Below are 27,381 nucleotides of genomic sequence, written 5' to 3'. Positions count from 1 at the left end.
CATGCATCTTATGATCATACTTATTACCTATACTCGTATTCATGCTCACAAGTTGCGTGTTCATATTACCCTCGTATTCGCACTCGTACTCGTGTTTATACTCTCACTTATACGATTTATGTTATACTCGTACTTACATTTATACTCTCATTTATACGATTTATGTTTAGACTCACGTTCGTTTGTTTATGCTCAAATTTGTACCCACATATAGACTCATTTTTCATACGTGTTATGCTTATACTTGTGCTCATACTCTTGTCATGCTTTTTGTGCTTATGCTCACATGCGTATTCATATTTAAACATATACTGTGCTCATGCTTTCTTCATAATTTATACTTTCGCACCTATACGGGAGCGAAACCCGAGGGATTCGCGTACGTTAGTCCTATACCCTAATTCACAAACATGCTTATATGCTACATTTCTATACACATAAAATCTTATTTTCAAAATTTATGAATATCCTAATTCATACACAATTAGTACAAGCTATGCGGATCATGCGACGATCAATATAATCGCGGGTGCACACGGGATTATAGTGATAGGCGTATGAGAACCAGAGAGTGTACTACTGTGTATGGTAAGACACGGAACGTAACATGACACGATTAACGAAACGGACGCAACGTGGTCAAACATGGTGGATACGCCGCTGGTACTTCCTATATATAAGTGTATTCACCATGTTACCAAACTTTCGTAAAACGTCCCATGAGAAATTCGGTGTTTTACAGACCTTTTAGACCTAATACAAACTTTAACAACTCACAAACGCATTATATCCAATTATCCATGACGAGGCCTTATTCTCAACACTCATATTCACATTGTATCCAACCTTCAAACCATTCTTGTACTCACATTCACCTACTAGATCGTTCGTCCACTCTCATACCTCCGTTGTTCCCAGTTATTCTTTGGTTCTTATACAAACCTCATTTACAAGAAATTGGTTTAAACGCTCGAAACCTAAAATACTTTTGCTTTTAAAGCTTTCTTACAACCTACAAAGCGAGCACACTTTTCATCAAAATGCATACCATTTTATACGAAAGTTTTCTTTCTTGGATAGCATATTCTAAAATACCTCTCTATTTGGATTTTTAAAGTTGTTTAAGCCCACTTTTCCTATGCACACATACACGTTTTACTTATGATTAATGTCTCAAAACTTATTTTGAACAAACACTTTTCACAACCCTTTCCCTTCGTTCCTCAACGATTTTATACATCCTTCCCAACACGTCTCAAACTTCAAAATCTCAAGTGTTAGTTAATCATTCTTCTTGCCAAAATGCTTCGTCCAAAATCTTTCTCTTAAATAAATTTCGGGACGAAATTTTCTAAAGAAGGGGAGACTGTAACGCCTCGCTTTTTGAAACTTACTTTAATTAGAAAGATTATTCATTTACCTATTTTTGGAAACTTACATTCGTATCATATTCGTATTTCGCCTCCGTTTTCGTAATTCGTAACTTCGATAGTAATAAAATTTATTTATTTCATACGAACTATATACTTCGTTTATTTTTATTTTTTTACACACTTACCGCCTAATTTCATGTTTTATATATAGATTAAATATTAATATATACATTTATATACTTAATAAAAATTACTTACTTATATATTAAAATTGGACATGGAGTTAGTCATGCTTACTACATATTTAAATGTGACTATTTAATCTAACTTAACATAATTTAATAAATGTCATAACAAATTGCAACACAAAGAAAGAATCTTAGTAGCTGATAACAGCCACTTGCGGCTGCCACTTATTGTTGTGATTTATTTGTTTTTTTTTTATGTCCAACATTAAATTACCTAACTTATGAATAATAAAAAATAAAATAAAATAATACAAGGCTGTTAAACAGCCATTCCGAACGCAGCCCTTGAGGCAGATGTAAATGTTCTTTTTTTTTATTTTGTCAACAGCCAACTAATTATATTTAAAGCCCAAACTACTAACTAAACCCTAAGTATTTATTTCTAGTGAAACCCTAAATGAGTTTTTGTTACAGCCGTTCAACATCATCCCTCTCAAATGTCCTTGCACTTCATCTTCTCCAACAAACCAAACCCCAGCCCCTTTTCCCTGCTCTCTCCCTCTCGTTCATGTATCCGACAACCGGAGCCGGAATTTCGGCCGAGCTCCGGCATTCCTGTCTTCTCCGGCAAACCCCCACCCCTTCACAACCATCTCCCTCACACTCACCCCTCCTCTCTCGACTCTCGCTCTGATGAACGAATGGTCGGCCACCATCATCGGTGGCGGCGCTCGGTGACGGCGACAGAACCACCTCAGCGGCAGCGTAGTTGTGGGTGGCGTTTCAGTGGTGGTTGCGGTCAAGAGACGGTGGTTACGGGCAGTGGCAGCGGCGACGACAAAGACGATGGTTCTGCCGTTCTTTTTCGGTGAGTTCTAATTCGTTTTTGGGTCACGGATTCGAACCAGTTGATCCTTTTGTTTCTTTTTGTCAGTGTACCTTTGTTTTGTTGTTATAAATCTGCTTATGTGAAAAAAAAAATATAGTGCCTGTATAAAAATAATGATAGTTGGAATCTACCACCAAACCCCAGTTCAAAACATAACTCTTTAAATGATCTAAGCTTCTTTGTTGATAAAAGTGTTTAAAAATGATTTGAAACAGTGGTACTTAAAGCCATGGAGTTTTTTTGTAAAAGAGAGAAGGAGTCATAGTAAGTTATGGTGGAGAAGATAACATGGTAATTTATATTATTGTTTAAAGTTTCTTTGATGCAACTTGGAACATTCTGTCAAAAATCAATTTGACCACTTCTATTATAAATTAATAGAATATACTATCCATATGAATTTGATAATATGAACAGGATGATCACACGTATGTATTAGCTAAATGGGTTTTAATAAATAAATCTTTACTATATTTTTACGTACTTATACTTATTAGTGATAAGTGATATGGATACTTATTAGTCACATTTGGCAAGCTAATAGTGTATAAATTTAGTCACAAATTTGGACGTCTTTTGGAGTTTATTTTTTTGAGTTCATCTCCCTTTTCTTTAAAAGCCATAAATTCTATATAAGTAACAGTTTTGTTTCCTTTATTTATTTTCATTTTTTTTTACTATAACTTAATGATTAACAATTTCTTTTCTTTATAATTAATTTTTTTTCTTAATTAAACCATTAAACCATTAAAATTTACAATAACTCTAATAGTACGTTAAAGGTTAAAAAGGTAATAAATCATGATATCTAATTAATTAACTCATAAATCCTAGGCATTAGAAATCATATTTAACCTATAAATATTAACGGGGTCATTATGTAATATTTGAACATCTAGGATAACCGCTCTCGTTCGTTCTCTTGGACTTCCGTTTACTCATGCACCATCGTTTGCCCATATAGGGTGACCGCGGTGTTCCATCCTCTTAAACTCGTACGCTCGTCAACACTTGGATAATCGGAAGATTTAGCAATTATGTGAGTATACTCGATCCCTTTTTGTTTTAAACACTTTTGGGATGCAACATGTATTCTATATCAAAAACACTTGACACTTGGAACTTATTTGAAACATGCTCTATCCATTTAAACATGAAACATGAAACTTGTGATACTTGAGACTATTTTGTGCTATGTGAACGTTTAATCCCTGTGTGTAGTTCCGCCTTAACAATAGTAGCGCTATAGGGGTAATGCACCTCCCCGTTAGTCTTTGGGGTATTGTTAGGATGAGACATATAACCTCCCGTTAAACTTTGGGAAAGGCACTTAACGCATTGGAAACTTGGGCTATCACTTGGACTGCGTGAACTAGCATGGCTGAAACTATTTTATTATGTTCATGTTGGATTTGAGTCTTTTATCCTATTATGCTATGTAAACAAACTTGTATACTCGCTCATTGCCTTTGCATTGAAACTCTATTTTAATATATGTTGCAGGTTGATTAATGAAGTATGGATGATTGATGAAACAAGTTTAGGGTGGACTAGATACACACCTAGATTTATCTATCTTTTGTTTGTTATGTTATGTTATGAAACAATGTTGTTATTTCTTTTCGAATCTTGTATGACATTTAGTATTGCAATGAAAATTTGAATTAAATTAAATATTGTCACATAGTGTTATGACGTCTCTTGCAATCTATACACACTTCGTCTCATCCCGATGTTTCGCCATCGGTTGGGGTGTGACATCTTCAACTGTGACATGGTGCGTACGAGATGACAGTATCTTTCAATAAGAGTCTTTGTTGTTTCACCAGGCATGCACGTAAAAAGTTCAAACTCCTTTTTCAACAAAGCTGCTTTATTCTGTAACATTTCAGTACTTCCCTCAACTTTCTTTCTAAGAGCTTCCCAGATAGAATAAGCATTTTCATCATGTTGAAGCAACACAAAAATATCCTCTTTAACAGCTTGTTGTAACAAATTGATCATAATCTTTTCTGCTTTATAACTCTCTCTTTCTTGCTCCGTGAATTCTGAAATGATTTTACCGACTCCCATTGAATTCTTTGGCCTCTCATATTCAGTTTCGATGCTTTCCCAAGCTTTTAGATGATTCGCCTGAACCCAATTCTCAAACCGTTTCTTCCATCCGTCATAATCCTCAATTCCCATAAGTTTCGGAGGTTTTTGCATTGTTCCGGTTTCAATCTCCATTGTCATGATCTTAGTAATGTCGGATGGACTAGTCGGGGTTGTAGCAAACGCATTGTAGAATTCAGAATCCATGTTTCGATATTGAAGAATTTTTTCAAAGAAGCTTTCAAACTAACTGGTTCACATCGTGATACACCTGTATCACCTGACGTATCACAAACAAACAAAACACAATCAGTTTAAAACATTTATCAAAGCAACTGAATCAAACTAATACTCTGTGCGAACTGAATCACTCGAACTGATGAATATTCTGTGCGGACTGAGGTTTAAATTGGCAAACTGTGAGAACTGCTATGACTCGGATCAAAATCAAACAACCAGACTCACTTCGTGCAAACTGATGGACTTTCAAACGACCTGATGAACTTTTAACAACTTGGAACTCCAAACCATACAAACTGGAACTAACTTTCAAGCGAATAGAGTTATCTTTCAAATGAATTGGACTTTTTCATGCTACTTCTTAAATCAAACTCAAACGAAGTGATTTTTATTCAATACTGAAGATGATCTTATTATCCCAAGCATTAAACCAACACTTCATCCATCAACAACAAAATCAATGAAATCACCGTTACACAAACACAAAGGACCGGTTTTTTTATTCAATCGAAACACACAACATCTTTTAAGTTTGCATGAAATATTATTTGCCAACAATTTAAATCAAATCTTGATTGGGCCACACTAATTCTTCACATGCAATAACCAACTGATTGGGCCATTATATCCAACAATTTTGATTGGGCCGCTCGATCACTAAACCGACAACAATTTGCAATTTTTTATTTCAATTCAACCAACACCTATTGCTTCTGATTGGACCAAAACCAATTATTCACTTTAACATATCTGGTCACATGCAAATTTAATAATAACCGACAATCATGTGCCGTGCCGTAAATGTTTGCTGATTGGGCCGTCCAATTACCGACAACATTTAAATGTTCAATAGTGATTGGGCCACAAATTAACGACAACTTTTTAATGTCCGACAACTTTTTAAATCGATTTTAATAACTGACAGTTTCTTGTGAGCTTTTAATGACCGACAATTCACATGCAACGTTGTGAAATCAGTACTGTCACATTTAAAGCGGAATCAAACTTTGAACTTTGAGCGGAATCACTAATTGGTCATATGAGCGAAACTAGGTGTCTTAGGTGGTCACAAAAGCGAAACTAGGGTCTTATGGGTGGTCACAAAAGCGGAACAATGTCTTGCAGATGACACAAAAGCGGAACCTGATGTCAAATGAGCGAAACCTGTGCCAAATGAGCAAAACCTGTGCCAAAAGAGCGAAACCTGTGCCAAATGAGCGAAACCTGTGCCAAATGAGCGAAACCTTGTGTCTTGAGTGTACGTATGAGCGAAACTCCTATGTTCACAAGAACGAAACTACACAATGTCCAAAAGAGCGAAACCTAATCGGAGGTTAATTTGGACCATTTTTAGTGTGAATTTTAAGGTCAAGCTTTCAGGGATTTGACTATGATCAATAACACACAATCTGTGAAATTTTGAGCGAATTTCGACCGGTAAATTTTTCTGAAATGATGAAAGAAGGTGTAGAAGTAAGAATTTATGATGAAATCCAGCAAATCTCTGTAGAACTCCTCCTCCTGAAGCTCTGATACCACTTGTAGGATCGTATTCTGACCCGAACGAGTCTATCAGAGGAGTTTTGATCAGATACAGGTGCGGAAAACAAGTACCTGACGTAGAAACAACTAGATCTTCACTTAAATCACACTTTTGATTGATATAACAGCGTTTACAACCAAATCTCACACCGGCAGCACCTCGGTATGGAAAACAAGAACACGTTTTAAATGATTTCGCTCCTAGGGTATATATAGGGACTAGGTTTCGCTCATATGGACATGTCCATAAAAGCGAAACCCCCCATTGTTGTAGGTCCGGGTTTCGGGATCGAAACCGTGATTCTTGTGATTATGTTCAAAGACGGAAGAGATAAGAGATGATAAACAAACAACTTTGTATTAATCCGGTAGTATAACATTACAAGTCGGCCCGATTACATGATAACCGAACTAATACCAAAGGAGTATACATTCGGGGAGATATCAAGTGGTGATCTCTCCCAGACACACTGAAGCTCACAGGGAACTCTCAAATGAGCTCCCCTATTCTCTCTTAGTCTTGCAAATGACAAAGTGTTGGTATTTATACTCAACACAGGTTGTATGGTCGAAGGATCTAACTGATTGATCGATAGATCATCTGTCGATCATCCAGCTATCGAAAGATACACATATACCTCGAAGGATGACATATCCTTCGAGGTCCATCTTCATCTATCGATGGATATCTTTTGAGCTCATCGAAGGATATACACAATCCTTCGATGCCTTATCCTTCGACACCAAACATTATACAACCATAATTTGTCTAGCAAAACCCACACAGTCAACCAAATAACCCTCTCGTTTGACCACTTCAAACGAGCGGGTCTATACACGTTTGTTTGACCGTTTCACTAACTATTACAAATTCAGCGTACAATAATAACTAATCTATTCGACAAGCATCGGACACAAAATCTGCATCAACAAATTCCCCCTTGTTCGTTGCTGTCGAATGCTGAAAATGCAACTGCAATCGATCTTCAGTCAAGTATTCATCTTCTCTGTGTTAACAAATTCCCCCTTGACCGATGATCCAGGTAAGTAGTATCTTGATGCTCCTTGTATAATATTTCCCCCTCAAAGTACGCGTATCCGTGTTGGGTGTTGTGCAATTTCCTCAAAAGGCTCAATTGACCGATCTTACGCTGATCTTCCAATACTCCAACCGGCATTTAATAAGGGTTCCATTCTTTAACAACTGCATCAAGTCTTGATCTTCAAGAATACTACATTGATAGAGATTTCTGGTGAACTGTCTTCTGTAAACCGTCTTTGTGGAATCGACCAAGTAATGCACTTTAATCTTCAGCATCAACACTCAGGAAAGTCAGCTAGACCAAGTGTATCCCTTGCAAGCTCAACCAAACGGCACGCTTAGTTGAACTACATCCAGATCTCATTGTCTCGCCTTTGTGAAGTTGACCACGTAATGCACTACAGATCTTCAGCATCAGTACTCAGGAAGTCAGCTTGACCAAGTACATCGTTTGCAAACTCAACGAATTGAGTTACCCCCAGATCCCTGTAAAATCCCAAAGAAACATCAAACCCAAAACCGAATCCTGCAGGTCTTCAGCCTTGAACTATCAACTTCCATAAAGATTCCCCAGGTCTTCAGTAAACAGCGCTTTGAAACTACTGTCGACTTTAGATACCTGTATGTTTCCGTGCAAAACTCTTCACGCTGGCTGGAGAATTAATTAAAATCCTCAAATATGTGTCTGTGCAAAACATTCCACGCAGAACCGTTTGTATCACCAGAAAATCACAAACTCTACCACCTATGATTGCGTTTAGAAATTTACCGAAGAAATTCAACATATGAAAATTTTTTATCCCCCATTTCTTTGGTAAAATCTCTAAACCTTAACAGATTCTTTCCACTTCAAAGAAAACTGTCGTTAATTTCACATAACAAATTCTCTCTACTGAGTAGAATTTATCTTCAGATGTTCACCAATTCCCTCCACTGAGCGGAACTGTCATCAATCTTCATTGAATGTTCTCGGTTCCGAAAAATCACGAAAACGACTTTCTTCTTTGCATATTCTAGTTGAATAAGAACGTCCCCTGGTACCCCGTAGGATCCGACTTGTATCCCCCCAAAGAATTTGTGAACTCGTTAGGACCGGTATTGACATTCTAGGTTCATTCATTCGTTACCAAATGCGAGAATATGACAATAAACAAAAAGATTTCTTCGTTGCATATTCTAGTTGATAAAGAAATTTCGCCTAGTACCCCGTAGGATCCGACTTGTATCCCCCCAAAGACTTTGTGAACTCGTTAGGACCGGTATTGACGTTCTAGGTTCATACGTTCGTCTTCAAATGCGAGAATATGACAATAAACAAAATGCCTTCGAACATTTCCGAATGACCGGTAACAATCATAAAAATTGACGTGCGGAAGTGAAATACCGTGTTGTTTTTGGCCCATAATAGTCACGTCACCATTTTTGCCATTTGCATCGGTAACCGTGACTACCCCACACTTTTCAAAAATCAAGTTTTCATCATCTCTTGTTTTCATCATGCCGCATCATCCCGCGCGCTCCCAAATTCGTACAAATTTGACGTTGACATTTAGAAGCGTGGTTCAACTAAACTTCACGAACACCCGACCCCACTCCCACTAGTAATTTGTAGAAACCATCATGTGAGCCCATAATGTGATAATGGTTGCTAGTAAATTGCTAGTGGGCCACTAATAAAAAATCCACAATAAATAGGTCCACAAATAAATATCCATTTCCACATCTTTCTACCCTTTTTGTGTGGCATGATTCCAATTTGGCCCACTAACTCAACCACAATCCATGAAGCCCAACTTCTAGACCCAAGGAATTAATAACAGTAAAGTGTCATGGCCCAAAAAAAATCACATTGTTGAGGGCCACTAAGAATCACGGCCCCTTGATGGATGTTGTTAATAAAACCAATAGACAAACAAACCTAATCTTTTATCCAAAACAAACACCAGCCGCCACTCATCTTCCAGACTCTTTCTCTCTTCTCTGAGATACACAAAGAAGCAGCCACCAACATCTTTCAAGTCTGCGATACATCTGATCAATCTTTCGAGCCCCAAACAGCATCCTTCGAAATCTGAGGATGACCCGAATGGATGGGTCTGACCTTACACGAAATGCATCAGAGGGTTATGTATTATGTTTTACACCATGTCTTTCAAGTTTTCATCATCAAATGTGTGTTTTCGTCAAATCTGCAGAATTACACAGTGGCTGTGTTCTTGATGATTCTTGGCAGCTTCATATTTCGAAGGATGTTGTTTGTCCATCGAAAGATTGAACAGACTTCGAAAGGTCAAACTAATTTCGAAGGGTCAAACAGATTTCAAATGGTCATATTTCGAAAGATGTAAAGGAGTGCTCGAAAGATCATCAGTTCTTCGAAGGGTCATCCTTCCTTGTATCGAAGGATCTTCTTTTGTTTTCGAAGGATCATTCTCAGATTTCGAAGGTTCATCATTCTCAACAACCTCGAGAGATCAAATAGATTTCGAAAGGTCAAACAGATTTTGAAGGGTCAAACAGATTTCGAAGGGTCATCCCAACAACTTCGAAAGATCAACTTTACTCCAACAACTTCGAAAGATCAACTATTCTGTTTCGAAAGATCCTAATCTTCAACAACTTCGAAAGATCCAGCATATTTCGAAGGATTCAACATATGTTGTGTATCGCATAAACAAACAACTTTGTATTAATCCGGTAGTAAAACATTACAAGTCGGCCCGATTACATGATAACCGAACTAATACCAAAGGAGTATACATCCGGGGAGAGACCAAGTGGTGATCTCTCCCGGTGAGGTCTCAAACCTCCTCTCAAACTCTTACACTCTCTTTGTCTTGCAAATGACAAAGTGTTGGTATTTATACCCAACACAGGTTGTATGGTCGAAGGATCTAACTGATTGATCGATAGATCATCTGTCGATCATTCAGCTATCGAAAGATACACATATACCTCGAAGGATGACATATCCTTCGAGGTCCATCTTCATCTATCGATGGATATCTTTCGAGCTCATCGAAGGATATACACAATCCTTCGATGCCTTATCCTTCGACACCAAACATTATACAACCATAATTTGTCTAGCAAAACCCACACGGTCAACCGAATAACCCTCTCGTTTGACCACTTCAAACGAGCGGGTCTATACACGTTTGTTTGACCGTTTCACTAACTATTACAAATTCAGCGTACAATAATAACTAATCTATTCGACAAGCATCGGACACAAAATCTGCATCAACAAATTCCCCCTTGTCCGTTGCTGTCGAATGCTGAAAATGAAACTGCAATCGATCTTCAGTCAAGTATTCGTATTCATCTTCTCTGTGTTAACAAATTTCCCCTTGACCGATGATCCAGGTAAGTAGTATCTTGATGCTCCTTGTATAATATTTCCCCCTCAAAGTACGCGTATCTGTGTTGAGTGTTGTGCAATTTCCTCAAAAGGCTCAATTGACCGATCTTCCGCTGATCTTCCAATACTCCAACCGGCATTTGATAAGGGTTCCATTCTTTAAAAACTGCATCAAGTCTTGATCTTCAAGCATACTACATTGATAGAGATTTCTGGTAAACTGTCTTCTGTAAACCGTCTTTGTGGAATTGACCAAGTAATGCACTTTAATCTTCAGCATCAACACTCAGGAAAGTCAGCTAGACCAAGTGTATCCCTTGCAAGCTCAACCAAACGGCACGCTTAGTTGAACTACATCCAGATCTCATTGTCTCGCCTTTGTGAAGTTGACCACGTAATGCACTACGGATCTTCAGCATCAGTACTCAGGAAGTCAGCTTGACCAAGTACATCGTTTGCAAACTCAACGAATTGAGTTACCCCCAGATCCCTGTAAAATCCCAAAGAAACATCAAACCCAAAACCGAATCCTGCAGGTCTTCAGCCTTGAACTATCAACTTCCATAAAGATTCCCCAGGTCTTCAGTAAACAGCGCTTTGAAACTACTGTCGACTTTAGATACCTGTATGTTTCCGTGCAAAACTCTTCACGCTGGCTGGAGAATTAATTAAAATCCTCAAATATGTGTCTGTGCAAAACATTCCACGCAGAACCGTTTGTATCACCAGAAAATCACAAACTCTACCACCTATGATTGCGTTTAGAAATTTACCGAAAAAATTCAACATATGAAAATTTTTATCCCCCCATTTCTTTGGTAAAATCTCTAAACCTTAACAGATTCTTTCCACTTCAAAGAAAACTGTCGTCAATTTCACATAACAAATTCTCTCCACTGAGTAGAATTTATCTTCAAATGTTCACCAATTCCCTCCACTGAGCGGAACTGTCATCAATCTTCATTGAATGTTCTCGGTTCCGAAAATTCACGAAAACGACTTTCTTCTTTGCATATTCTAGTTGAATAAGAACGTCCCCTAGTACCCCGTATGATCCGACTTGTATCCCTCCAAGGACTTTGTGAACTCGTTAGGACCGGTATTGACATTCTAGGTTCATTCATTCGTTACCAAATGCGAGAATATGACAATAAACAAAAATATTTCTTCGTTGCATATTCTAGTTGATAAAGAAATTTCGCCTAGTACCCCGTAGGATCCGACTTGTATCCCTCCAAAGACTTTGTGAACTCGTTAGGACCGGTATTGACGTTCTAGGTTCATACGTTCGTTTTCAAATGCGAGAATATTACAATAAACAAAATGCTTTCGAACATTTACGAATAACCGGTAACAATCATAAATATTGACGTGCGGAAGCGAACATACCGTGTTGTTTTTGGCCCATAATAGTCGCGTCACCATTTTTGCCATTTGCATCGGTAACCGTGACTACCCCACATTTTTCAAAAATCAAGTTTTCATCATCTCTTGTTTTCATCATGCCGCATCATCCCGCGCGCTCCCAAATTCGTACGAATTTGATGTTGAGATTTGGAAGCCCGGTTCAAATTATCTTTGCTAACACCCGACCTCTAATAATTCTAGTTCTTAAAAGGAGCCCACAACAAACCAATCTTGTACCCCTGGCCCAATTTGAACTTGTAACAAGTTTTGTTGATCATAACATGAATTATTTGATCTTATAGAGGCCCAAGACACAAAGAGAAGTCTGATAAATTATGAAGTCAACTTTGTACTTTCCATGTAGGCCCCAATCACTTCTAATAAATCACCAGCCCAAAAAATACCTCAAGTGGGCTCAATAATTAAACATGTGTGCCCCCATTAAACCCCCAAGTGAGCCCAAAAGAAGCCCTAGCTGCCAACATAAATTATGTCGACATCTTTCTCCTTGCACAGCCGCCAACTCAAATCAAAAACCCCACAAAAAAAAGTGCAGCCGCTATTCTTCATGTCAGTGAACAACAGCAACAGCTCTTTCTCTCTCTCTTCGAAACATCACAACTGGATCCTTCGAACCATCTGTATCTTTCGAAGTTGTTGTCTTTCGAAAAAGAATAGTTGATCTTTCGAAGTTGTGAGGTAAAGTTGATCTTTCGAAGTATGAAGAGGTTAAAGTTGATCTTTCAAAAAAAATGACCCTTCGAAATCTTGTTTGATCTTTCGAAGTAGTTGATTGGTAAAGGTGATCCTTCGAAATCTTGTGAGATGACCCTTCGAAAAGATAAATGATCCTTAGAAGTACTGTTTTGATCCTTCGAGGTTGTGATTGATCTTTCGAAATCAGTTTGATCCTTCGAAGTATGAACACACCAAGAACATCAAGAACACAGAAGGCTGTGTAAATCTGCAGATTTGACGAAAACACTTTGTGTACAATTTTTGATGATGATAACTTGAATATTTAGGTGAAAAACATAAAACCCAACCCTCGGTTCAGCACAGATCTGAATATCCGGGTCCAGATCTGAGTTTTTCTTGATTTTCACCATTTTTACATCTTGAACAAAAAGCACTAAAATCACAGATCTAGAGCACATGTGACTTAGTAAACGGTTAGATTTACTAAATCGGGCACCATGGCTCTGATACCAATTGTAGGTCCGGGTTTCGGGATCGAAACTGTGATTTTCATGATTATGTTCAAAGACGGAAGAGATTAGAGATGATAAACAAACAACTTTGTATTAATCCGGTAGTATAACATTACAAGTCGGCCCGATTACATGATAACCGAACTAATACCAAAGGAGTATACATTCGGGAAGAGATCAAGTGGTGATCTCTCCCAGACACACTGAAGCTCACAGGGAACTCTCAAATGAGCTCCCCTATTCTCTCTTAGTCTTGCAAATGACAAAGTGTTGGTATTTATACTCAACACAGGTTGTATGGTCGAAGGATCTAACTGATTGATCGATAGATCATCTGTCGATCATCCAGCTATCGAAAGATACACATATACCTCGAAGGATGACATATCCTTCGAGGTCCATCTTCATCTATCGATGGATATCTTTCGAGCTCATCGAAGGATATACACAATCCTTCGATGCCTTATCCTTCGACACCAAACATTATACAACCATAATTTGTCTAGCAAAACCCACACGGTCAACCAAATAACCCTCTCGTTTGACCACTTCAAACGAGCGGGTCTATACACGTTTGTTTGACCGTTTCACTAACTATTACAAATTCAGCGTACAATAATAACTAATCTATTCGACAAGCATCAGACACAAAATCTGCATCAACAATTGTACACATAAGCGAAACCATCCATAAGGTTTCCCACATACGGACATGTACACATAAGCGAAACTATCCATAAGGTTTCCCACATACGGACATGTGGTTTCCCACATATGGACATGTGGTTTCCCACATATGGACATGTCGGGAAATCTCGTACAATGTGCCCTAATCTAACATTCTAAGACTAAGACTCGATACAAGACGAAGTCGACAGATGTATGCACTAACACACTGAAGTAATTACGCATGTGTTAAATAATCACGCAAATGACTCATGTATCAAACACTGAAAATAATCACGCATGGATCTGACGGTCAGGATTGTCCCGTACGTGAAGTACGATTACTCATAATGTATGTTAACCGCTCTCTCTCTCTCTCTCTCTCTCTCTCTCTCTCTCTCTACACACACATATATATATAGGGAAGGGTTTAAATGAGAACAACCATCTTTTGTGAGAACCATAAGAACAAATCTCAACCACTCATTTAGTCCCCTTGTGTTTTAATTAAAAAGGTAAAGTGGTAATTGGTCATGGCTAAACAACATTCCCCCTTTTCTTATGACAATACGTGATCTTCAACCATTGTTCAATCAGATCTGTTCCATACGACCTTCAACCATTCTTCAATCGATTCTAGATCCATACGATTTTTTCATATTAAGGTATGTTCTTGCTAATCTTTTGTTTACTAATCAATTTCAGTCTTAATTCAACATATCTTAGATCCATACGACCTTCAACTACATCGATTCTGGATCCATATGATTTATGCATATTCAGGTATGTTCAAGATAGTCTCTTGTTTTTAGATCAATCTTAGTCTTAATTCGAAGTATTCTGTCCTGTTTTTGTTACGAATCTCAGTTAATTTACACTTGAAATCATTGATTTCAATTGGGTTGTTTTTCTTCATCTCCTTGTTTGTCGATTCAAATTGTTTTTGAATGTGAATTGGATAATTAGTAGAGATTTGGCAACATTCTCCTCGGTTAATTACGCGTATGGTTTCAATTTTTTGTCAAGTTGTTTATTGGAATTAGGGTTTTGTATTGTATTGAACTTTATATCTTCATCATTATGTGTAGTTTCTATTTTTGTGTTGTATTTAATAGATGTTGGTTCTCTAACTTCATATTAAGTGGTGGTGTGTAGAGGGTATACCTATTATGTGTTGTTCTACATGAAGTTAAGCTTTTAGAGAGTACTGTAGGTTATGAGGTGGAAGTGAATTCGTGAATTGATTGTATAATGAAGTTTAATCTTTGTAAATTTTTGTTGTTAGATTGAGGCTTAGTTTAGTAAATGTAATTAAGAGTAAGATGACTTAAGATTGGATTGTTTCTATGCTTGTAATTAAAACAGAGCATAAAAATGAAGTTTTTGGTTCATTATGTTTACAAGTACTTTTAGCTCTATGTATATCATATGACTATAAGCATTTGTTTAGTTTGAATAATTTAATACAATATTGGTGTTTATTTATGTTTTTTTAGATTTTACATTCTTACATTGTGAAATCTATTCATGTAACTGAACAACTGGATATACTGGTGTTTATAGATTCATCCAATATATTGTGTTTATTTATTCATTTGTTTTACACATGTGTAATGTTGAATTAATGTTCAGGATAAGCTGGTGCAGGCACTAGCTAGGCACGTTTGATACTGTGAGGAGTCAACATGTGTTTATGATGTTGTGGTGAGCAACTAATAGCGTAAAAAAACCAAGACAACCTTTAAGATACCATTGGTGTTCTCGTTGTTTACATCTACACAACACGAAAGGAGACAAATAAAATCCAGCGCCTGTAGTATTAACATTAGCAACAAGTGTCGCATGGTGACTTCAATGGGTCAACTCTTTAGTCTTAGTGTTCTGATGGCAATAAGAATGAAGGTGAAGCCTAGCAATACAACCAATCAAGAAACTGAACGCAACTATGTAGAAGTCAATTTGAATCTTGGTGGCCCTTTGAAAAATAGGAGAAAAAACTATTTGTACATGTTATTACTTCGATGTAATTAATACTTACGTTTATGTTTGTTATGTTGGTGGATTTTACATATTTTTATATTTTTTATCATGTCATTTTTCAAATATTATTATATGTACGGGTTTTTATATTGTGTCAATTTATATTTGCATATGCGTGGGTGATCTACATGTCTACATTGTTCAATATCACATATCTATGTATCTCCTACATATGTGAAAATAATTACCCATGTGTAAATTGTTCTCCGTCACATATTTTTGTCTATTTTACATATTTGCAACTAAATTACACTTGTGTAAAGTGTATACTGTCATATATTTGTGTCTGTTTAAATTGCACAGTTGATTTACACATGTGTAAACTGTGAATTAAACAAGACAGTATATTATGTAATGGGGACAACACCCTAGTAAATTTTGATAATAAAAAAACATTTACAACCTACGGGCATTAGGCTTCCCGGGATATACCCCAAGGAAGACACCAACCCCAAACCATTAGCTATGTTCTAACAATTAGAACCTAACAAGGCCCCGAGCATGAGCTAAACTAGAAATTATAAAATAACATATTCTAGACTTAAAGCCACACACGACCCAAGTCCAACTTAACAATAAATCTATACAATCAAGTTTCAAACAACCTAAACTTTCCAAAAAAAAAAAATCAAACATGACCAAAACATTAAAACAACTTCTAAAGCGTAACATCCGAGAGTCCATCTTGAGCTTTCAAAAAACCCAAAACTCGACGAAGCAACAACATCATCCTTATTCTTTAACCTGCGCAAACTCCAAAAATCCATTCACCAAAGAATATCACCAACAATCACCAAACCCAACCTGATATTCACATCCGTAAACCAATATTTAAGTCATTTGTTTTACATGCCATTATAAACAATGAAAGTTCTGACTTACACATGTGTAAATTTATTTTATACGTGTAAGTTTCTGTATTACACATGTGTAAATTCTCAGTTAAACATGTGTAAATTTGTTTTACAAAGGTTCTGTTTTACACATGTGTAAGTTTCTATTTTACTTGTGTAAGGGTTTGTTTTACACATGTGTAAGTGTTTATGTTTTACACATGTGTAAATTCCCAATTAAACATGTGTAAAATTCTCAGTTAGACATACGTAAATTTGTCATAAAGTTTTTGTTTGTAAATTCTTAGTTAAACATGTGTAAATTTGTTTTACAAAGCTTCTATTTTACACATGTGTAATTGTTCCTGTATTACACATGTGTAAATTCTCAGTTACAATAAAATTTAGTTAAACGACATTTTTAGTATGCGTAAGTTGAAGGTTATGCAACTGCTTTCTTACACGTGCAAAAACAACTTACTTACACACGTACAAACATCTTATTTACACATGTGTAAATTGCTTAATTACACAGGTTCAATATTAACTAAGATGATATACACATGTGTAAACAACTTATTTACACGTGTGTAAACATCTTGCTTAATTACACAAACGCAATAGAAGCTAAGATGATTTACGCATGTGTAAATTGCTTAATTACATAGGTGCAACATTAACTACGATGATTTACACATGTCAAAAGATTTTTTTAAGCTTAAACATAATAACGTACACCTGTGTAAACCTACATATAGATGATTATCTTTTACAACTTGAGGAAATAGATTATGTCCTTGAACAAGCTCAAGTATCATGAAACAACAAGCAATGTGATTCCAACAAATATGTTAAGATCACAGATTCCAACATGGTCCTATTGATAGGCCTCACCAATTGTAATCTGGATAAACTATAATATACACTTATAAGATATATCTGGAGAAATTATAACATATACGTATACATTTCATCAAACACCTCATCTATAGCTACTCAAACAAAAAAAATCCAACAAAATCAACCCAATAGACACTTAGTAATTAAACACCTCATATGCAACTACTCAAACATAAGTAATTAAACAAAATCTATGCAATAGACACTTAGAACTTTAATCAATTTCCTCATATGCAACTAGTCGAACAGAGGTAACCCAACAAAATCAACCTAACACATACTTAGACATTTCATCAAACACCTTATGTGCAACTATTGAAACCCAACTATCCCTTTTACATCCTCATATAACTCTCAAACCCTAACAAGATACAAACCAACATACTTCAAACAACAACAACAAAAAAAGAAAAAAGAAAACCACTTAATCAACAGCAAAACAACAATCAGTTACCTTTGAAGATTAAAAGGTGAAGGAATGGAAAATCAATAGCTGCAACACACAAAGAAGGATCAGAGAATAAGAAACAGATTCATACCTTATGTATGGTATCGATGTCGGCGTTTGGTTTAGTTATCTCCGATGCCAGCCTTGTCTCCGGCGTTGGAAAGAAGTTGCAGAGAATTGGGTTTTTGATTTCATGAGGATGAAGTTAATTTAGGGGGCTGGAGGGTTGTGCGATGGTAATAGGTTTTTTTTAAATATACTTTTACAATAATACCCTTTTGAGTCTTTTATATATAGTTCCCTTCACCTTTAAAACTCCTTTAATCTTAGCCCTTGATTGAGGATGATCAATGAATTAAAATGGTTCCTAGTGTTCTCACAAAATTCCATGTTCTCAAGATAACGCTACCCTATATATATATATATATATATATATATAGGGAGCCGCTAGAATGAAAACCACCTCGAGTTGTAAGAACCGCGAGAACTACACCCCACGGAGCGCCGTTCGCCATGATTTTTTTTTTACAAGTAGATGTGTATATTATAAACACAGCCGTAAAAAATCATGGCGAACGGCGCTCCGTGGGGTGTAGTTTTTTACACCACAAGTTTGGTGAAAAAAAAAGAAAAAAGAAAAAAAAATTAAAAACACCAAACTTGTGGTGTAAAAAACTACACCCCACGGAGCGCCGTTCGCCATGATTTTTTATGGCTGTGTTTATAATACACACATCTACTTGTAAAAAAAATCATGGCGAACGGCGCTCCGTGGGGTGTAGTTCTCGCGGTTCTTACAACTCGGGGTGGTTTTCATTCTAGCAGCCCCCTATATATATATATATATATATATATATATATATATATATATATATATATATATATATATATATATATATATATATATATATATATATATATATATATATATATATATATATATAGAGAGAGAGAGAGAGAGAGAGAGAGAGGAGAGAGAGAGAAAATGAGAGAGACGGGTTCAGGAGAAAACGCTCAAAAGTGTGAGAACGGTAAGAACGCTTCCTGGTCTAACACGTGTCACGCCGCTTAGAAAAGGGCGGAGGGGCTTTTTTGTCCTTTCATCTTCTTCTTTTCCAGTTCCGCTTTTCCCAATATTGTTGGTTCTTGAGATTTTTGGCGTTAACCAAATTCAATATTTTAATGGCGTTTAATGGTTTCACTGTATTAACATTTTGGCGTTTATGGCGTTTATTCAAATTCGTATGCCATTGTCTATTTGAATGGGGTTTTCCAAGGCGTTTTAAACAAGATGGCCCATTGTTCTATTATTTTTTTATAAACATTTTGGCGTTTGAGTTATCTTGGCGTTTTACTATTGTTATATTATATTTCAACCATTGGAAAAAAAATACAAGCGAAGAAAATAAATTAAAAATCCTAATCGGATCTCTCTTCCCAGTCTTCACTGTTATCAGTCTCTCTCTTCTTTAATAGTACTAGAACTGTCACCAAATATATGGCGTTTTATGTAAAACTTAACAAACCCATTGGTTTGATTATTTTGTCTGCTCGTCTATTGTAGTGGCTTTTTTGTGGATGTTTGGGGACATAGATCTATGACGTGTGAGTGGGTTTTCGCTTTTTGATTATCGTGATCTTCATCTTTATAATCAACCCCCTCTTCATTGTCATTGACCTCTTCTCGTCATCCAAACTTTCTTCAAGAACAAAAAATACAAAATGCTGGCATCAATATTTTTTTCTTGAATTTTTGTCAATCTCATGCAGCAAAATCTTTCTGAGTTACTCCCTTCTGATAATAATTCATTCAGTGAAACTTCCCGAAGAACAATTATGAATATCCAAGAAAGCATGTTAGCCATCTTTGATTTTTTTTTTGGCGTTCTTCAGTGAGTGGTATTTAGTAGTATTGGCGTTTGTTTTTTTTTTGTTTGATCAAATGGAAGTTCTGAGACGTATCATTTTATAGGATGTCTTTTTGGCGCCTAAGTTAGGCGGTGCATTATTATAATAAAGTATTCGTCTTTTCAGTTACTGTTTGTAATTATTGTTTTTGATAAGTTTTATCTCTGAAGTCTGTAACACGTCCCATCTTTCAAGTTTGGCGTTTTAGATTCTAATATAATAAATTTTCCCTATCTTCAGTATTACTGATTTGTATTTTTTGTTTCTAGTTACATTTTCAAGTTTGCTTTTTATTTTTTTTGGGTTTTTATAGTTTGGGAGTTTTTAGTGGCATTTAACGGGATGATATCGTTTAAACAAGTATTTTGGCTGTTTGGCGTTTTTATTATATATGGCGTTTTTAATATATAACAATCAACTGAAAAGGAAAAAAAATACATAAACAATTGATCTTCCAAATCTTCACTTTCACCAGTCTCTTTCTTCTTTTTTAAATCATGTTGACTGGCTGGTTTGACTTTCGTATGATTCATTTTTTTTTTTGTTTTTCAGTAGTTTTATGTGTCGCTGTGTGGAAGCACACAGTCTGACATCAGCATCTTTTTCTTGAAAATTTGTCAATCTCATGCAGCAAAATGTTATTGAGTTTAGACCCTTCAGCCAACAATCTTGAATTTCACAATGAACGATGTTTGATTTTTTAACTTTTTTGGCATTTTACCGATAAAAAGAACGCCACGAAATAAGAGCACCTTAAACCTTAAATTTTTTATCATGCTAAAATCAATAATGTTTTGCTGTATGAGATAGACAACATCGTTAATCCTCTGTTAAGAAAGATAACTGATAATGTTGTCCACCCCATACAGCTAAACTTTATTGACAACAAAGCTCAATAATGTTTATGTATGTTTTGGCGTTATAAATTGGATGGAAGCTGATGATTAATCAATAAGATTTTACTAAATGAAATGGACAACATCCTCACTTAAGGATTTTGTCCATTTCATTGAGCGAAATCTTTTACAGACAACCAAACTGAATTTCAAGAAAACGTTTTGGGTTAGAAGGTATTTGATGTTTGGGTTTTTTGGCGTTTCTAAGGCGAATGAGATATATGAAATATGGCGTTTGGATTTTTGTGTATGTTTTTAATTGAAGGTCTGAGATGCTGTATATATAGGATTTTTTTGACGGTTTTTTTAGGCGGGATTTTACTCTAATTAAGTTTGACGTTTTATATATAATGGCGTTTTTACTGGGAATGGTCTAGGATTTTTGTTTTTGGCGTTTTATTTCATGAGATGGCGTTTTGTGTGGAGAAGTCAAAAGACTCTTTTACTCTTAATGAAGCTCGTCCACGTAATAAAATTGATGTTATTTACGAAAACACCACCGCGCCAATCTAGTCCATAGATTGTTTTGATCGGACGATCGATAAGCGTTCTCACACTTTCTACTGTTTTCTCTAAATCCTGACCTTATATATATATATATATATATATATATATATATATATATATATATAGAGAGAGAGAGAGAGAGAGAGAGAGAGAGGATCCTGTAAAAAGTGCTCAAAATGTGAGAAGTGTATTATAACACTATATATAATACTATATAACACCATATAAACACCGTATAACAATATGTAACACCATATAATACAATATAACACTATGTAACACTATATATCATTATATAACAAATATAACACTATAGTTTGTCTGATAGCATGTCTATGATAGATGTATAGTGTTATATTTGTTATATAATGTTATATAGTGTTACATAGTGTTATATGGTATTATATGGTGTTACATATTGTTATACGGTGTTTATATGGTGTTATATAGTATTATATATAGTGTTATAATACACTTCTTATACTTCTCACACTTTAGGCCCTTTTTACACTATCCTTACCCTATATATCTATATAATAAAAGAAACCTAATTTAGGACACATGTCATTCAATGAGTGCGTTAATAATTTATTGATAATATATTTATAAACACAAGTGTTAATCAACATCATAACTTAAGTAAAAATAAGAAAGCATAAAACAATAATTTTCGTTATAAAGTACAATTTAACCCCAATACCCCATGATAATCTTTCACGGTGTAACCCAATTTTTAGTGTACCATTATTATCTATTATTTAAACCACATGATAATCTTTCACACTTTAACCCAAAGTTAATCAATCTATCTTCTATCTATATAATAAAAAAAATTAATCAACAGAAACATGTTATTTATTGAAGTCATCTATTTTTTAGTTTTCTTATATCTATCTCCTACCTAATTATAATTAATACTAATTAAAAGATAATTATAAAATAAAATTTAATATAAATTTAAACAATTCGTACAGGAGATAATATAGTCTTTTGAAATATTTATTAGATTTCAAAATTATTTATCTTGAAATTAACAAAAGACATACACTAAATATAAATTAATATAATGCAAAGATCCCTGCGGTTTGGGCCATTTTGTCAGTTTAGTCTAATGATTTTATAATACACAAGGTTTATAAAGATATAATAAGATAAAACTTTTTATTGATTGGTATATAAAATTACATGTGCTCAACCCATACAATACACGAGTAACTTTTTTCATTATTTAATATATAAAATTAAATTTACTTAACTCATACAATACACGATGTTCTTAAAGATATGATTTTTTTATTATTTAATATTTAAAATTACATTTATTCAACCCATGTAATAAACGAGATTTTTAAAGATATATTGTTTTATTATTTGGTATATAAAATTACATTTATTGAACCCGTGTAATAAACTAGGTTTTTAAAGATATATTTTTTATTATTTGATATATAAAATTATATTTATTTAATCGTGTATTACACGGGGTTATCACCTAGTATATATATACGGTGGAGTGTAAAAAACCATCTCCAAGATAGGAACCAGGAAGCATTGTTTCTATTTTCATTTTTCTTTTTTATATATGTTAATTATCTGAAATCATCCATACAACAGTAACAAAACATCAACTACACAGCAAACAACAAAAAACAAACTACATTCCTAATATGATTCCATCCTAGGAGGAACCGGTGTCTTGATAACTTGTAATATCTGAACAACTTCCGCCATTGATGGCCTGCTTGAAGGTATCTGAGAAGTACACACCAATGCCAGTTTCAAAACCGGCAACACCTCTTCTTCAGGATATTCCCCTATACTCTCGTCTACACACTCCAACACATTCCCTTCTTCCAACATAATCTTCACTTCTTCATTCAGTATCAACACATTATCTTCCCCATACTCGATCGGTCGCCTCCCCGTCACTATCTCCAAAATCAACACCCCAAAACCATACACATCACACTTCTCGTTCACCCGTAAGCTCTGGCACGCAAGCTCGGGTGCCACGTACCCTAACGCGCTTTGAAACCGGTTGTTCATGACATGTTTGTCCAGCTTTGATAGAATCCGGGTCAGCCCAAAATCTGAAATCTTCGGGGTTAGATTTTCGTCGAGAAGAATGTTGTTGGGCTTGATGTTGTGGTGCATGATCGGTGGCCGGAACGAATGGTGCAAGTACGCCAGTCCTTTCGCGGTTCCAAGAAGAATCTTGAACCGATTTCGCCATGAAAGTGGTTGACAAGAAGGTGACCGTTCATGAAGTTTGGTATATAAGCTACCATATGGTACATAATCAGTCACTAAAAGCTGTAGTTTTGGTGTCCAGTAGTACCCTTTTAGCGACACAAGATTCGGGTGTCTTAACTTTCCTAAAACACCAATTTCTCGAATGAAATCTTCGTGATACGGAGTCATATTCGAGACTACAAGATTCTTGATCGCTAACAGATTATTGTCATCTCCTGCATAAGCTTTGTAGAGAGTCCCAAACACCCCGCTACCGATCTCGTTCGCCTTTCTTAAGAAGGCTTCAGGATTCACAATGCAGTAGTTATCATGATCAGATTTTGAATCAAACCAAACAATTTTCCCCATAGATAAACTAGCACCAGATCTGGAAGAACTTGAACAACTTTCAAGCGCGTTATCCACAAATGCAAGGCGTCTTCTAGCCGAAATGTTTAACAACAGCGTTACTATAACACCGATGGCGATCACGACAGCAGCTACAATCGCGATAATGACCGAAAAACTTAGGAAATGATGGTGTTTGAAGCTTTTTGAAGGTTGATCACCTTGATCATCTCCTCTGCGTCTTCCGTTTTCGTTTCGGTATGCGAATGGATCAAGATAAAGAGGCTTGGGTACGTTCATCTTGCATGGTCCTTGCAATAATGGTGAGCAAATGCCTAAATTTCCCTCTAAAGAGCTTTTTCCTAAGGTTTGAAATACGCCACCAGATGGAAGTCTTCCTTGCAGCCTGTTGTATGATATGTTTACTGACAGAAGGTTTTCGAGTTCGCCGAGCTCCGGGGGTATCTCTCCGGTGAGTTGGTTGTATTCTAGCTTCAAGATCTTGAGCTTTTTTAGCTGTGACATTGATCTTGGAATGGAGCCATTCAAGTTGTTGTGAGACATACTCCTGTATATTTATAGACATATCACTTGAAGTTACAATATTACCCCTAGAGAATGTTAGAAATGTCAATACAACAAATTAAATGATTAAATTAAACTTGGAAACATTTAAAAGTAAATGAAAGTTACATTTGTAAGAGAAAGTGTCACAAATTCTTTATGGTTATATGCATGAATATAGTCTCCAAAATTTTTTATGTTTTTTTTCAATGTTTTATTTAAAAACAGGATAATATCACTAATTAAAAACGAACATATTTTCTTACTTTTACAATAAATAAATAAATAAATAAAAATCGCATATTTTAAAATATTAAAATCCATAAACATGTCAAAAAAAATGCCTCAACCCATTTTTTGCTATATTCTAGCTCGCTATAATTTTCTATAATCTATGTATGTGTTAAAAGAAGGGTAAGAAAAATCAAAATTACACGCATTTTAGATATGTTCACAAACTTTACTTAGCTAAAATTATGTTCAGAGATTTTCTTTTGTGTTTGTTTTATATGTTTATGGACTTTAACTTGTTATAATCATGTTGAGCAAATTTAAATTTATAAAAAAAAAAAATATTGATTTTTTCTTATATTAACCCTTTATAATTGTAAACAACTATAAAGCATATAGATTTTTTTTTCCATTCTAGGAAAATAAGTGTGTAAATTGTTTATATGATGTAGTGTGTTAATTAAGAACTAGAAGATCGACTTACAGCAAGTAGAGGGAAGAACAGTTCCCAATCTCATTGGGTATCGATCCGGTGAATGAATTCCCATCAAGTTGAAGTATTCCAATCCGACCCGAATCACAGAGATTACCCGGAATAGACCCATGAAAGGTACCATATCTAAGATCTAACACAGTTAGATTCTGGAGGTACCCTAACTCTGGTGGCATTCTTGTCTGGAAATTATTCCATGACAAGTTCAAGTACCTTAACTTAGAGTTAAGTCCCATTTCTGCTGGAATATCTCCAATGAGTCGGTTTCCAGATAGATCTAGCGACTCAAGAGACTCGAAAAGTTTACTCGAACCGGGTGGGATGGAACCCGTGAATTCGTTCCTAGACAAGTCGATTCTGTCAAACCCGAGTTTGAACAAACCATCTGGAATGTTCCCAGTTAAATTGTTATCAGAAACACTTATGTATGTCAATGAGTACAATACATCAATTGTTTCCGGTAACATTCCGGTTAATCTATTCCTGGAAAGGTCCAAATACTCCAAGCTAGTCAAGCTTCCGATCCATTGTGGGAATTCACCGGTTAACATATTAGTGGCTAGATTTAAATAGCTTAAAGTAGAAAGAGTTTTTAGAGATTCTGGAACTGTTTCTGTGAACAGATTGTTGCTAAAGTCTAGCTTCTTTAAATGTGGACACAATCCTAAATCAGAAGGTAAAGCTCCTGAGAAGTGGTTACCTTCTAAAGAAAGCTCTTTTAGATCATGTAAAGCAAACACACCATTGGGTATGGATCCGGTAAATGAATTGCGCGAAAGATCCAACGTTCGGATTCGGGTTAAGGTCCAAATACCCGAAGTGAAATCCGGATTACCCGAAAAACTATTGCTGGAAAGATTGAGATGGTTTAGAGTTGTGCAGTTGGAAAGTGAGTGAGGAATGGGACCTTCAAGATTATTTGAGGATAAAGAAAGTGATCTAAGTGATAAGCAGTTCGTGAACAACTCTTCAGGGACCGGGCCGGATATAAAGTTTTGTGATAAATCAAGAAACTTTATGGTTCCGGAGTTAGTTAGAGAGCCCGGGATTCGATCCGAAAAACCGTTTCTACTAAGATTAAGGTGCTCTAGATTGGTGAGAAGTGATAACTCAGGGTTAATGTGTCCTGTGAAGTGGTTGTTAGCAAGTGATAGTACCTTGAGGTTTCGCAACTTCTCAAGCCCTTTACCGATCTTTCCGGAAAGATTTAACCCGTCAAGAGTGAGTTCAGTGACCCGACTGGTGACCGGATTGCAAGTTATGAACTTCCAAGAACACGGGGTTTGATCATCTTGGTTCCATGAGGAAAGATGTGATGAAGGGTCTGTTATAGATGATTTGAAGACTATTAGACCTAAAACCTCTTCATTTAGGTTGAGAGATTCATCTGCATTGATGGTGAATGAAGGAACAAAGATTAATGCAAAGATGAACACATGAAGAAAGCCCATGATGAAAAGATGAAGAAACTATTTGGGGGACATACTGAAATGGGAAGATAGGGTTTTTTGGTGAATAAATTTGAATATGAAAATGGAATTGTGTGAAAGAATGTTTTTAGGAAATGACAATCAAGAAATGAGGCATAAGAATACATAATTTGTGGACCTACTTCACCACATGCATTCCCTTTAATGTCCAAGGAACCCGTGATCAGAGTTTGGATCTTCTATGATCACTATCTTAATTATTGCATATTTTTCCGTGTTTGTTGTCTCCGGTAAAATTCTAACAGAATCTTTTGTACAGTGTATGTGGTGGTCATTTTTAAAATGTCTCTAAGACCATATCAATCGGCACCATCTTCACGGGCGGTCTACCCGTATCCATGTCGACATGACCCGCCATCGTTTGTGAACAACCCCTGTCGGTCCTCCCCCTCTCACAATCACCGCTCTTCAGTGGCGAATCCAGAAATTTTTTTAAGAGGTTTCTTTTGGTAGATTCTCACTATTTTTTTTCCCAAAT

The 27,381-nt window shown here is 35.8% G+C and overlaps 1 protein-coding gene and 1 long non-coding RNA gene across 2 annotated transcripts; one reads left to right on the top strand and one right to left on the bottom strand.

Moving 5' to 3' along the window:
- The first annotated feature begins 1,763 nt into the window (after positions 1 to 1,763).
- Positions 1,764 to 4,005, top strand: LOC118486268. Its single transcript, XR_004878151.1, has 3 exons — positions 1,764 to 2,429; positions 3,350 to 3,489; positions 3,954 to 4,005. It is a non-coding gene; the product is annotated as an uncharacterized LOC118486268 (long non-coding RNA).
- Positions 4,006 to 23,080: 19,075 nt separating this feature from the next.
- On the bottom strand, positions 23,081 to 26,973 carry LOC110885018 (probably inactive leucine-rich repeat receptor-like protein kinase At3g28040). The gene is made up of 2 exons (XM_022132715.2): positions 25,405 to 26,973; positions 23,081 to 24,693 (listed from the first exon to the last, which is right to left on the bottom strand). The coding sequence occupies exons 1-2, from the start codon at positions 26,862 to 26,864 to the stop codon at positions 23,208 to 23,210; spliced, it is 2,946 nt and encodes a 981-aa protein (XP_021988407.1). The 5' UTR covers positions 26,865 to 26,973; the 3' UTR covers positions 23,081 to 23,207.
- Between the last annotated feature and the right edge of the window lie 408 nt (positions 26,974 to 27,381).

Source organism: Helianthus annuus, chromosome 14 (genome assembly GCF_002127325.2).
Source record: "Helianthus annuus cultivar XRQ/B chromosome 14, HanXRQr2.0-SUNRISE, whole genome shotgun sequence".
Lineage (NCBI taxonomy): Eukaryota > Viridiplantae > Streptophyta > Magnoliopsida > Asterales > Asteraceae > Helianthus > Helianthus annuus.
The sequence above is the reverse complement of the archived record's forward strand: the minus strand, read 5'-3'. Positions and strand labels throughout refer to the sequence as shown.

Bases quoted from the DNA above. Each gene is read 5' to 3' on its own strand.
- LOC110885018 (XM_022132715.2), bottom strand. From the start codon at position 26,864: ATGGGCTTTCTTCATGTGTTCATCTTTGCATTAATCTTTGTTCCTTCA. The intron at 24,694-25,404 runs GTAAGTCGATCT...ATAAATATACAG, and splicing joins TGTTCTTCCCTCTACTTGCT to GAGTATGTCTCACAACAACT.